The sequence below is a fragment of the Nannobrachium achirus genome, assembly GCF_963921795.1.
Source record: "Nannobrachium achirus genome assembly, chromosome: 9".
NCBI lineage: Eukaryota > Metazoa > Chordata > Actinopteri > Myctophiformes > Myctophidae > Nannobrachium > Nannobrachium achirus.
The window spans coordinates 49,093,026-49,107,902 of NC_137818.1; the positions used below are offsets into that span (position 1 = coordinate 49,093,026).

At 39.2% G+C, this 14,877-nt stretch overlaps 1 protein-coding gene across 2 annotated transcripts; it reads left to right on the forward strand.

The window, feature by feature from the left end:
- The first annotated feature begins 1,060 nt into the window (after positions 1-1,060).
- Positions 1,061-6,620, forward strand: sike1 (suppressor of IKBKE 1). Of its 2 annotated transcripts, XM_080733991.1 has the most exons (6): positions 1,061-1,230; positions 1,321-1,463; positions 2,665-2,770; positions 3,589-3,731; positions 4,343-4,456; positions 4,848-6,620. In XM_080733991.1, exons 2-6 carry the CDS (start codon positions 1,431-1,433, stop codon positions 5,016-5,018), a joined length of 567 nt encoding a protein of 188 aa, XP_080590117.1. In that variant the 5' UTR covers positions 1,061-1,230; positions 1,321-1,430; the 3' UTR covers positions 5,019-6,620. The 2 variants fall into 2 exon arrangements, with proteins under 2 accessions (XP_080590117.1, XP_080590116.1); XM_080733990.1 differs by having other exon boundaries at positions 1,061-1,463.
- The last annotated feature ends 8,257 nt before the right edge of the window (positions 6,621-14,877 follow it).

Sequence of the window (14,877 nt, forward strand, 5' to 3'; positions counted from 1 at the left end):
AAGCTTAACAAAATAAAAGGTACATTTGGGATATTGTGGGCAGTATTGTGATCGAATGTCACTTCACTTCTACTGGGTTATAGAAAATAAGCTGACATAATGCTACCTGTCAAATTTCTGCCTGTCTGAAACAACAAGCATAAAAATTAGAAGAACAAGCCGTAAAACCTTTTTCAGAATGCTGGTTTAATGTATCTATAGGCCTGTATGGATATGAAAACATCCATGAACAGTGTTAAATCTGACAGGACTTAAAGCAGCACTAGGCCTATATTATGTAACTTTTAAATGTAGGCCTATAAATGACACAGGATATCTGACACAAATGTTGATCTGACACTAGATTACATTTATCCCCTAAGCAAGCAGGCAGGCTCAATGGTACAAGCAAGAAAGAAACGTTCGCAGGAAACCAGGTGTAAAGAAACCTGATGTTGATCACAATTTGAGAAGAAGTCCTGAGGTCTCACATCCCGAGGTCTTATGACGTAGGCTACAGTGTACACAGTAAAATAGCTATATAGTATGCTTCCATTATGCATTCAAATCAACTTTGTGATAGAATATCAAGAACCTTTAAATGGTCCAATATTGACCTGGCTGTTAACATTAAGCAGACAAAACAGATTGGAAACATTTTAAGTATTTAATTTGACAAACATCAAATGTCACTATTTCCCCCCAAACAAAAAAAAACATATTTTATACATTTTATATTGATTTGAAGACCCCACTAAAGGATGTTCACACACACACACACACACACACACACACACACACACACACACACACACACACACACACACACACACACACACACACACACACACACACACACACACACACACACAAACTGTGATTGTACAGTCTGTTTGTTCTTGACAAAAACAAACCAAACAAACCATAGCACAGAGGGTAATAAGCTACTTATTATAACTCTATGGTAATAAGACCATAGCTCTATGTTACAAACGCTGTTCTTGAACACACCCCGTTTGCTGAAATGCGGAAGTGACGTCAAATAAAGGCATCTCGGAAATTCTCCATAGTTTATTGGACTTCACAACATGACCGTACATTAACTGTCTACTTATATACACACACACATTACATTTACATTACACAAACAGATATGTTGCATACACAAGTCTGACTTGCAAACATTTAATTCGTCGCAAAAAAGGGAGGGAAAATATAATCTTTGGGCCTAGTTGTTGTTGACTCGTCTATGTAAGCTTATTAGCTAATGGTCGTTATAAGTGAGCGTTTTAGGTTAAACTGCATTATTCGGTGTTATCATAATAATGGCGTGTACTTTAGAGAAGGTCCTGGGAGATGCCCGGACCCTCCTGGAGAGGCTGAAAGAGCACGACACTGCAGCGGAGGGGCTGGTGGAGCAGTCTGGACAGCTCAGCCTCAGGGTCCAGGGCATGAGAGAGGTGGGCAATGCCCTCCCTGACAAGGTAACAAGAGAGAAGCTTAATATCAGTGGTGGAAAACCTACTAAAATGTTATAAGTTAAAGTATCAATACTGCAATGTAGAAATACTCTGTAAGAAAAGGCCTGGAATTCAAAATGTACTTGAGTAAAAGTAAAACGTTTTGGTATCATCAAAATGTAGTACTAAAAGCTTAAAAAGTAGAAAGTATTCACTATGCAGAATGTCCCATTTCACAAGTTTTCAAATGTATAACATTCTTTAGCAGATCTATAAGTAGATCAGCTATTTTCAAATGGCCAAATATAAAGTTGTCAAAAAATAAATGTAGTGGAGTAAAAGTGCAATATTTGGATCCGAGATGTAGAAGTAAAAGTAGTGGAAATTGGAAATACTCAAGTAAAGTTGAAATACCTAAAAATTGTACAGTACTTAGGTAAAATACTTTGTTACTTTACACTACTGTTAATTACACTGGATGTATAATGTAATACAGTGGTTCTCAAACGTTTAAGCGACCCCAAATTGATATGTATTATTTGGCTGCAGACCCCCATCTGATGATATTTTGTGCCAGGGAGTCCCCCATACAAGATATGTGTTGTAAACATAAGAAGTGAAGCTTAAAAAGTAGAAAGTATTCACTATGCAGAATGTCCCATTTCACAAGTTTTCAAATGTATAACATTCTTTAGCAGATCTATAAGTAGATCAGCTATTTTCAAATGGCCAAATATAAAGTTGTCAAAAAATAAATGTAGTGGAGTAAAAGTGCAATATTTGGATCCGAGATGTAGAAGTAAAAGTAGTGGAAATTGGAAATACTCAAGTAAAGTTGAAATACCTAAAAATTGTACAGTACTTAGGTAAAATACTTTGTTACTTTACACTACTGTTAATTACACTGGATGTATAATGTAATACAGTGGTTCTCAAACGTTTAAGCGACCCCAAATTGATATGTATTATTTGGCTGCAGACCCCCATCTGATGATATTTTGTGCCAGGGAGTCCCCCATACAAGATATGTGTTGTAAACATAAGAAGTGATTTACACGATTGTGGTGTGTTGTCAGTCAGCTTGTAGATCTGGTCTGGTCTAGTCGACAAGCAACACGACAGTACCACATTACAGGTATAGTAGTATAAGTTAGACGTTGCACTGTTCCCAGTGTCACATTAATTTTGACCTAGTGCCATCTGAATGTCTCCCGTGTTTCCACAGTACATGGAGGAAAACTCTGAGCTTCAGGAGCTGACCAAGTACAAGCCTCATGTCCTTCTGACGCAGGAGAACACACAAATCAAAGAACTGCAACAGGAGAATAAAGGTAACACACACCACGTCATCATGCCCTTGTCACCATGCTGAGGCCTACATGTTTCTCCCCTTGTTTGTAATGATTGACTGGTCAATCTACAATCTCACAATGCGTCGTAATCAGCTATTTTCACAATTCGTCGTACAGAGTTAATAGGGCCTAAGTGGTTAATCTCTCTTCAGTGTCTTTTTTGTATTGCCACAATTACAATATGTGGTGTGGTGGTCTTTACTGTACCCAGTGAAATGAGTAATTCCGATTTCTGATGTTTGTACCTGGTATGGATTGGTTCGTTGCTTGGTTTGTTGTTTTTCGTTTAATAGTGCTTGCTATTGAATTGCAGTGGCTTAAGCCCGTATCAGAGTGTACGGTGGAGACCTATCCACCGCAAATTTTAGGTGGAAAGCTTTCCACCTCAAGTCAGAAAATAAGTGCAGGCCATCATAGTACGCCACGGTGGAGTCCTATTCACCGTGACTGACTAGTCTAGATTGACCAATCAGTGAACGGGGTGTAGAGCCTGTCTGTCTGATAGTAAAAACAGAGAGATGTGTTGGGACTCACGGTGGAAAGCTCTCCACCGTGAGGAATGATGTAACGTTGTAGTTTCATGACTCAAAAAGACTCGAAAAGACTACACCGCGGTGTAAAGCCTTCCACCGCCCAGCCGACTATGATGCCGGCTTTAGAGCCTTAGGAGGTGGAGCCATGTCCCGGTTTGATGATGATCCCACGGCTCCTCCTGGCTTCCCGTCCGTGTCTTTGAGCAAGAACTGCTCCAGACAAAAAATCAAATAAAAATTAGCATACATTTACTGTCTTCACAGAGCTATGGCTGTCTCTCGAAGAACACCAGTATGCGCTCGAGCTGATCATGGGCCGATACCGTAAGCAGATGCTACAGCTCATGATGGGGAAGAAGGAATTGGACACCGGACCTGTGCTTAGCCTCCACCAAGACCATGCCAAGGTAAAGTGGGTTTAAAAGTGGTGAACGTGGTGCACCGTCACTTAGTCATTCTTAAAAGGAGGGCAACAGTTCTAGTCCATATCTAGATAACAATATCAGTTGCTTAAAAATATATATATCATTGGAATGACCTAGAATGAGTTAAAATGAAGATTCATGGCAGTAGAGGAGTAGAGTAAGTTGCTTGTGTACATACACATTGACTGTACAAGTTTGGTCAAATATTGGCCTATAACTGTAAAACCATCAATATTTGCAATTCTCTGGAAGCCTTTCAGTGTTAAATATATTGCATATATTTGTGTATGCAACGCTTGGATGAGTTTACCATTGTGGACTTGGACTCAGTCCTGATGAATGTTGTGGGCGGGGGAAGATTGATGCTCTTCCAAAACAGATTTCCAAAATGTATATAACATAAATTAAAATTATGTTGTTTATGAGAATGCCAAATTATAATATGGGTCTATTAATCAACCAATCAATCAATGTATCATATGTATCGATCCCAAACGTCCAGTATGGGTTGTGCTCTTAACTTCAATTACATTTTGAGTGATGCTTTGCCGACTGACAACATCTCCTTGATCAAATGCTTCTCTGTCATTTAGGAGGTGCAGAGCCAGGTGGAGCGGATATGTGAGATGGGCCAGGTGATGAGAAGAGCGGTTCAGGTGGACGATGAGCATTACTGTTCTGTCAGACAGAAGCTGGCTCAACTAGAGGTAAGAAGAAGAACAGTGCTGTGTTGGGGAACAGGGCTTACGGGGATACACTACACTCTGTCTAGAAATGAAACTTATGTCGTGTTAACAAAAAGAAAGGAAAACACACGTGGCTGGGAGAAGGGTGCACTCAGATGGCTGTATGTTTCACATGCACGCTCGCGATCGGACAAGGAATATCTTCAGATTCTAGCAGACCCACAGCTGTCTTTTGAATCCTCCCGCGATATTCAGCGATTTTCATCTAAATCCCTGCCGTCAATGTGTTAACATAGGAATATCTTCAGATTCTAGCAGACCCACAGCTGTCTTTTGAATCCTCCCGCGATATTCAGCGATTTTTCATCTAAATCCCTGCCGTCAATGTGTTAACATTTTACCGCTGTTTCAGATTGAGAACAAGGAGCTGCGAGACCTACTGACCATCAGCAAGAGCTCTGTGAAAATACCGAAGGAAGAACCAACCAATCAACCAGCGCCAGCACAAGAGACGGTGGAATCACCGTCCGTTGAATCAACATCCGTCGAATCACCATCTGTGGATTCACCATCCAGTGCTTAGAATGGTGTCGGGGCGAAACGTCATCCCTGAGGAGCAATCAGACAGGGTCTGGCTGCATCTTCCACTGTGTTCATCACTTTACTCTTCAATGTAGGCTGGAGTTCAGTTCAGTCCAGTCAGCATTGCAATATGTTTTAGCATATTGCTTGTGACTGTTATAACATCTACCTGCAGGCATACAGGGGTGATAGATACTCTTATGTTTCTACATGAATTGAGTTTTAACCACATGGACCCTAGTGTCCCTACTCTGGTGGCAAAAAGGCATTAAGTTGTGCGCTGGTTTTGGGAAAGATATTTAGTGTACAGAGAACACAGGAGAGGGCCAAGTATAGAGCACTGGGGGACTGGTATTTTGGGTTCAAGTTGTTAAAAGTTCAATTTAATTTTAGAAATGAAATAAATTGTGTCTACACAGAGTGTATGTGCAAGTTGGAGTGAATTTGAACAGCATCATCTCAAGATTTGCATTGAGATGGTATTGTTACCACTATACCATAAAACATTTTACAAGGAGAAGAGCTATAGCACTGTAAGGCACAGGCGGGTGGAAAGGGCCTTAAAAATAGGAAAGTGTTAGTGGGATTGGTAAAGGGTGAATTTTGTTATTTTGGCCAAAGAAAAACACGTTTGCTTTTAAGGACATAGTTTCTACCTCTTTAGTGTCCCCTCTGCTGTTCACACGCTTTTTAAATTGTTACAAAATGCTCATAATCATCCCCTGCTGTTCAGTAGGAGTCCAGTGATGATACCTTAAAGGACAACTTTGTTTTCTTTTACAGCAAGGGTTCATGCCTTAGATTGTAATTAGAGATGAGTGTTAAATGTTTTGTTCTATCGTTTTAGCCATTTTCACGATTTTTATTTCAGTGGCCGGGGGCATTCGGACAAATGGCTAAATATGTCTTTTTAGACACAATAAGCCAGCGATTTGTTTATTACAGTAACACTACTTGCCCCCATAAGTAAAATCTGCCCATGAAAGATTGTGGTTTATCTTGCGACTGGGAAGCGGGAGGTAAAATTGCTGCCATTACTTTTGTGTTAGAGTCATTGTTTACCTCCAGCCTCCCATTCCCATAAGAAAAACGTGTCCGCATGCCCACGCATGCGGATCAAAATGGATAAAATGGCTAAAACGATAGAAAGCAGTAAAATGAAAAACATTTAACAATCATCTTTTCATTTTCTAAAATATGAACTCTTGTAAAAAAAAAAAAAAGTTGTCCTTTAATTCTGAGCCTGCACAGTTTCTTTGGAGGATGTGAATACAAGCCTTATAATCACTCCTGCGCTAATATGACTCCCGGTTGTTTCACAAGTCTGTCCATCTCACTCGCCTGGTGTAGAGTGACAATGGATTATTTGTACGTGATTGTCGTTTTTGATACGTTTTGTCAAAATCTGTTTGTAGAATTCATTAGTAACATTTTCCAATCCTTTGACGTCCTTCAGTGTGTGCATACAGTAGTAATAACATTTTTCTAGATTTCAGATTTGGGATGCAGGGTAATCAAATATCTGAGATTATCACATTGTCACATTTTTACATAGGTTGTACAAATCACAATTTACATGGTCAACCTGTTTGTCTTGTAAACATCAAGCAATTTGACACTATGTAATTGTTGTGTATCATCTCAGGAAATCAGATTTTTTTAAGGTAAATGTGCTGTAGTGACTTCGTGGCAGTATAAGTTGTGTCAAATAAAAGTTAAATCAACAACATTTTTATTCTGTGTTAATTCAGTGTTGATATAATGACTTGACACTGCTGTCTGCTATCAATACCTAGGCCATATGTTTTCCTTTGTCCTTTATAATATGCATTGGATGATGTATGGATTTCTATAATGATCTAGAATGCTTTGCTTTGTCCTATTACTACATACATGATCTGAAAACGTGAAGCGAATACATTATAATTTAGAAAATGAATTAACACAACTACCGTAGGCCTATGCGGTTCTGGAAAAGTGTGTGCACAGTCTGTATTCTGCAGTAGGCTTTTCCAAACGTTTTATTATACAGCCTTTCGAATAATTACAAAAATCCAAAGTATTGCAATTATAAATGGAAACATGGGAAGCGAGTAAGCGGGGAACCCTCACAGTTGTGTCGCTAGATGGCGACATTGGGCAGTTATAGCCTACTGCTACATTGTCCAACAAAGCAACACACATCGCGAGACTTCACCAAGTGCCGAAAATAGCAAATCTACAAGTTCACAACGTGTCGTGGATGTGACGCGCTGTGAACTTGTAGATCCGCTATTTACGACACGCGACACCGTCGTACGACGAAAAAGTAAACATACACACTGCTTTTCAAGTTCATCTGAGCTGCGGTGCATTTGACATTCCGTCGCCTCCACGGCCACAAGAAGAACATTAAATCATGTCTGAAAAAGAGCTGGGGAAGAAATTGGACCGATGCCTCGCAGATTGTGCCGTCAAAGTCGGTAAATAGTCGGCCAAAATGAACGAAGACCCTGTCCCTGTCTAATCTGACAGCTAACGTTAGCTCACAGATGTCATTGACTCACTTAGGGGAGGCTAACTATTTAGCCACATAAGGTCTAGATAAGGACACTTGGATGTATTTATATCTATATGTAACGTTATTGAATTCCCCAATATTCTATCCATATATTAATACATGATATATCATCTTTAATAATAGATAAATTCAACAAAGATATTATAATTCCCCCCTCAACAGTGAGGAAAAACCTGCTATCTAGAAATATTGATTCCAATATTGTACAGGTTACAGTGTGCACATGTGTTATATCCTAACACTGACAGATGTCAGTTTGTTCCATATGGTACACTTTTACAACAAGTACATTAAAAAAAACATTCAAAGCTGAAAATGATGCTTACATTTAAAATATGAGTCTATCTTTTAAGACACAGGCTTGTGTTATGGATGCTTTTTAATGTTTTGTATCCCTATAGCATGCACACATTAAAGGTAGGGTAAGTGATGTGTTTTGGTTAAAATAAAACGTTTGTTGTTATATGGCTACAACACTGTATTCTGCTAGTAATCACTGAGTGTTTGTATACCTATTTTAACCAAAGGAAATGACTTACCCTACTTTTAAATTTTGTCTTGAGTATTTATGTGACTCTAGGAGTGTAGCTACAACTGGGTCCATTTGGTTACACGTGCACACTCTCTGAGTTGCAAATAGATATTTAACAATGAAGATGCAATAAAGAAAATGTCAGCAAATCCAATTGTAAATAAACATGCTGTGATAGAAGCATTGCAATCACCCTTCTCAAGCCCCCTCTGGAGGTTTGAGCAATCTGTTTTCAATCCATCCATTTGTGTCTGGTACTTAAACAGCTTTTTAAATTAATTATATTGCAAGTTAGCGTTTTAGTGCATGTGAAAAGTAAAGCGAGTTTTGTTACCATCAACTATCAATATTTTTGTAATATTTTTTTTATATATATCAATGAAACAGTAAACACAGCTTTATTTTATACTTTCTCACGTAATGGTGTTGTGCAAAAATGTGAAATAGCAGATCTACAATTGGATAGTGAGTTGCGGTGCCACGCTTGCCTGTAAATGGCCTATTTCTTACTATTTTAGATTTCTTCTTACACTTTTTGACATGCCTAAAAGAGCGATCAATTATTAATCGATTATCTTGTTAAACTATTAATGTTTTTCTTTAAATTGAACTAATACCATTCTTTCTTCTGTAGGTGCTGGCCTGGGGCTAGGGATTGTGTTATCAGTGGTGTTTTTCAAACGTGAGTAGTTTCAAAGCATTTCATGTTGCATGCCTAGTTAAACATTAAATTAGCCCCAAGCTACTCTCTTGAGCCAGACTGTTGACTCACCTAATTTTAAATGCTTCTGCCAAACAGTCTGTGCAACAGAAGAGATGGGAGTAAATCAATCTGAATGGTAGAGTATGATTAATAAATAAATTATGGATCTCTAAATCCATAGTTAAAATAAGAAGAGACGAGCCAAAGGACTGATCTTAGATTGCTGTATTGAGGAGAGACAGACAAAGAAGACAGACAGTGAGCATACCATCCTGGTGGCAGCGTTCTAAATCTCTCCCCACCACTAGTAGTAGGGCAGGAGAGAGGGGTCTACCAGCACCCCAATGACAGTTTTTCGAAACCTGTTTTTTTTGGACCGTTATGATGTCTAGTTATGATTTCTGCTTGTTGCCGTCGCCAACTAATGTCCCATGGGGTTCATTTTTAACCTTTTATCACAACTATTCCCAATCTGAACCATACAATGGTCATAACAGAAAATGCCATAACGCTTGATGTAAACAACCTACAGGGACAAATGAACACACTTTTCTATATGATTTTGACCCAGGGAATTCATTAAAGTGGTTATTTTTTACATTTAAGCACATCTTGACCCTATTTCAGGACAGAAACGGCGAAGAATAACCCAAAAATGTTCAAAACACGTCTATACTTCTCTTTGTACAGATGAATTAAGGTGTATTCTTTTGATACCACAGGTTTTTTAGGACCCTTATGATGTCTAGTTATGATTTCTGCTTGTTGCCGTGGTCAACTAATGTCCCATGGGGTTCATTTTTAACCTTTTCTCACATATCCCCAATTAGTGTGGGGATTTAGGGGAGCAAATGCTAATTTCGTGCAATTTTGACTTAAAGCGTGAAATTTTGCACAGATGTAGCCCAGGGCTTGCTCTAATGATTTAGCTAGGGCGCCCGAGTCTGCGACCTTCGGGGTCTCCACAGCGGTCAAATCAAGTTGGGCTTCCATTGACTTTCTATACAGGAGGAAAATACCCAGAAAAAGATTTTTTTTCTGGGTATTTAAGTAGGATCTGAGGGGTCTAACTAGAGGTTTGTCACGATGCTGAATCCATTGCAGGCATTTGTTTTGCACAAAAAACATTCAGTGGGCTAGAAATGGCCTTAGAAAACAATACACGTATGGGTGAGTATTCATGTTAGTCGGAGGCCTTAGGGTTTTTTTTCTCGTGCTAATCAGTCTAAAAGTTCAAGATTTTGCACAGATGTAGCTCAGGGCATGCTCTAATGATTTAACTAGGGCGCCCGAGTCTGCGACATTCGGGGTTGCCACAGCGGCCAAATCAAGTTGGGCTCCCATCGACTTTAGTGATGAAAAGTGATGAGTCATCACTTTTCAGAGTTGTGTGGGTGCTGTGGCGACCCCGAAGGTCGCAGACTCGGGCGCCCTAGCTAAATCATTAGAACATGCTCTGAGCTACATCTGTGCAAAATTTTGAACTTTTAGACTGATTAGCACAAGAAAAAAAAACCCTAAGGCCTCCGACTAACATGAATACTCACCCATACGTGTATTGTTTTCTGAGGCCATTTCTAGCCCACAGAATGTTTTTTGTGCAAAACAAATGCCTGCAATGGATTCAGCATCATGACAAACCCCTAGTTAGACCCCTCAGATCCTCCTTAAATACCCAGAAAAAAAATCTTTTTCTGGGTATTTTCCTCCTGTATAGAAAGTCAATGGAAGCCCAACTTGATTTGACCGCTGTGGCGACCCCGAAGGTCGCAGACTCGGGCGCCCTAGCTAAATCATTAGAGCAAGCCCTGGGCTACATCTGTGCAAAACTTCGCGCTTTAAGTCAAAATTGCACGAAATTAGCATTTGCTCCCCTAAATCCCCACACTAATTGGGGATATGTGAGAAAAGGTTAAAAATGAACCCCATGGGACATTAGTTGACCACGGCAACAAGCAGAAATCATAACTAGACATCATAAGGGTCCTAAAAAACCTGTGGTATCAAAAGAATACACCTTAATTCATCTGTACAAAGAGAAGTATAGACGTGTTTTGAACATTTTTGGGTTATTCTTCGCCGTTTCTGTCCTGAAATAGGGTCAAGATGTGCTTAAATGTAAAAAATAACCACTTTAATGAATTCCCTGGGTCAAAATCATATAGAAAAGTGTGTTCATTTGTCCCTGTAGGTTGTTTACATCAAGCGTTATGGCATTTTCTGTTATGACCATTGTATGGTTCAGATTGGGAATAGCTGTGAGAAAAGGTTAAAAATGAACCCCATGGGACATTAGTTGGCGACGGCAACAAGCAGAAATCATAACTAGACATCATAACGGTCCAAAAAAAACAGGTTTCGAAAAACTGTCATTGGGGTGCTGGTAGACCCCTCTCTCCTGCCCTACTATAGTGGCAGGTCGAGCATTCTCTCTCCCAAAATGGAAGTTACATTCAGTATATAAAGACATACAGTTATGACAGTATAAGATCGTGGAACTTATTCATTTGTTCCCATATCATAACAAGGAAGTAGCAGGAAGAAAGGGACACGTAGTGTTGGTAATTTTCCACAGTGAGATACAGTATATCATGATTTCGTAGCCAGGGCAACCAAAGTTACTATGACCTGTAATCTTTAGCCTGACCCTACAGTATCCGACCAAAATGTGGTCTCTATACTGTAAGTTCAGTTCATATTATATAACCTTATGGTCATATGAGCTTCATACACAAACATAGAATTATGTATCATAATTCTTATCTTATCAATCTATCCTTTTAATTTTTGTATGAGGTTCATATGACCTCCATATTAAACATTTTATCAGGGTAATAATAATAATAATATTATGAAGACTTTAATAATATTTAGAAATTCAAATTTTCAAAAAGGACTGTAATAAATCCTTAAAGTTAAAGAAATGTGACACCAAATAAAATATTTCATCGTTTTTTTACAGATGAATGAAGACAGAATTAAAATTGAATAAACAGATAAAAATTAAAAATTAAAAATTAAAACCTGTAATAAAAGATGAATTAAAAAGTCGATGATGACGGTGATGACGTTGATCGGATGATGATGATGAGGATGATGGGGCAGTGGAGAGACGGCGTGGAGGAGGACGCAGGAGCTGTGGGTTCTTCTGGGTCTGGGTCGTCTTCTTTCTTCTCAGGTAGTTTCCTACGGGGGACGAAACCTTGGCCAGTCATTTGTTCATAACAATTTAGTTCTTCAGGTAGCGTTTGTACTACTACATGGCATACTTCAACAGTGCAACAGGAACTCACCGACCAGGCACGATTTTTACATCGTGCCGCTGCGGTGGATTGGCATGCACTGCTGGCCTGGCCTCAGGTTGTGGTTCGTCTGCACCCCATCAGTCAGGTGGTTTTCGATGATGACCCGATTCTCCTTCCCCACACTGCTCCTCCTCCGTCACCGTCAGCCCATGTAACAGAAACATTTCAAATTAAGTTTCAAATAAATCTTAAATCAATGAAAAACCAAATTAAATAAATTAAAATCAAATCAAAATGAAATTAAAATCAAAATGAATCCTTAAACACTCCCCTTTTGTTACAACTTATAGTTGTGACATAACAGTTATAATAAAATAATTTAAATTATTTAAATCAGGGGAGACGGACAGTTGAAACTGTCAGTGATAAGTAATACGCCTCAGGGGCGAGAAGCGACCTTGTGTCCTTCTCAGCAATGGGGTTTAAAGGTTGTTATGGTAACCAGGGAACAGGAAGTTCGAAAACAAGAGATTTATGGGTAATGACGTTTTTCTCAAATGTATTCATAACAAGACAGGATAGAACTTAAACAAAATATTTTAGACAGAAAACAATTTAATGTTGACGAAAACTAGGAGAAAGGAAGAGACAGAGACACTTGTTCCCAAAACAATTCTCTCACACACAGACCATCTGACCTTGAAGGCTGCAGATGTCTCCCAGGCACACAGGCACACATACGCACACACCTCAACAGGCATGAATCACAGTCAACACGCACGCTCACGCACACACTCACACAAGAGTGATGGAGAGGGAGTGGAACAGATAAGGGGTTAAAGCCACCTGACATTTACGCACACACAGGCGCTTGCCCGCACTCACACATACATTATTGGGACGGCACACACGCGTTGACGAAGAGAGAGGGGGGGGTGGAGCTCACACATTCCACCTCTAACTCACACGCACATGCATGCACGCACGCACACATACAGTACAGTAAATTCATTCTCACAGAATCACACCCAGAAGCCTCCAGGAGGTTTTAAAACTTAACGTTACAATAGTTTAAATTAATTTAGACATCAATAATTTGAGTTAGTTATTCTAGTCTTAAATCTTAACTTTAATTTCTCAGAGACATTTTAAAACGTCTTAAAAGTACTTAATATTACAGAAAACAGAACTGGTCCATAGTCAAAGATAAAAATATTGTTTCTCAATTTCCAATGGCTGGGCCAAGCCATGAAAGTGAGAGACCTAAATAAACACAGTATTATCGGTACAGTGAACATAACAGTAACAAACTGACAAATACTGACCCTTAATAGGGTCCAGACATAACAGTAAAAAGCTATAACCGCAACTGACTAGAAGTACTCGTTAAATTCAGGCCGACTAGAAGTACTTGCCCTAGGTTATAAGCCAAACATATAATGACCATTCATAGGGTCCAGACAAAAGACAACGACATGACTGTACCGAAAAAGTTAAAAGTCTGAAAATATTTGTCTCTCCTCATGTCAATGAGAGGCAGAGACCAGAGAAATAGATAAAAAAAAATAGAATAGGGAGTTTGTACACACTTCCCTGAAACTTTGTAAGATGAAACAAAGAAATTTACGAGTACGACCATTCTGAATCTAGTAGATAAGGGTTAATTTACGATGCGTGTCAAACCAAAACATTATTAGACTCCTCCAGACAGAGGGAGAACATCATTCATATTCAATTAATTATCATCACATTAACATTGTTAATTCAAAATTCAAAGACACGACACGTTACGGGGACTTAGTAAATATGTACTTATCTTAATCAACTTAGGAATTTGCCGAGCGCAGAAATCCAGGTGTAGCCGGGCGGTGGAGCATCGGTGGAATATCCAACCTTTCGTCACGGTCCGGTGCTCCTGGATGTCCACGCGGTTCCACATTAATCCAAAACTCATAACACTGTTGTCCAATCAAACCCTTTGTCTGATAATACAGCAATGTAGAGATAAATTCCAAATGTCTGGTTCTTTTAAAGCGTGTCGGAGCGTTTTGACCAGCCCTGGTAAGAGAAGGACCGTACAGTACCGGTCTCAAGTCCCCCCCTGGCTGGTCAAACGCACCGCAGCTTGACCATTCTCGAAGGACCAATTAATAAATAAATTATGGATCTCTAAATCCATAGTTAAAATAAGAAGAGACGAGCCAAAGGACTGATCTTAGATTGCTGTATTGAGGAGAGACAGACAAAGAAGACAGACAGTGAGCATACCATCCTGGTGGCAGCGTTCTAAATCTCTCCCCACCACTAGTGGCAGGTCGAGCATTCTCTCTCCCAAAATGGAAGTTACATTCAGTATATAAAGACATACAGTTATGACAGTATAAGATCGTGGAACTTATTCATTTGTTCCCATATCATAACAAGGAAGTAGCAGGAAGAAAGGGACACGTAGTGTTGGTAATTTTCCACAGTGAGATACAGTATATCATGATTTCGTAGCCAGGGCAACCAAAGTTACTATGACCTGTAATCTTTAGCCTGACCCTACAGTATCCGACCAAAATGTGGTCTCTATACTGTAAGTTCAGTTCATATTATATAACCTTATGGTCATATGAGCTTCATACACAAACATAGAATTATGTATCATAATTCTTATCTTATCAATGATAGTAAAATTGTCTTGATGTATTACCTTCTGGGTATGATGAATGATGGTGATGTCACACTACCCTCTATTGTTATTAATTTATTTTTTAATTAAATACTTTTCAGTGTGTTAAATGGATCATTTTGCCTGGTTTGTTTAGTTACTGATAA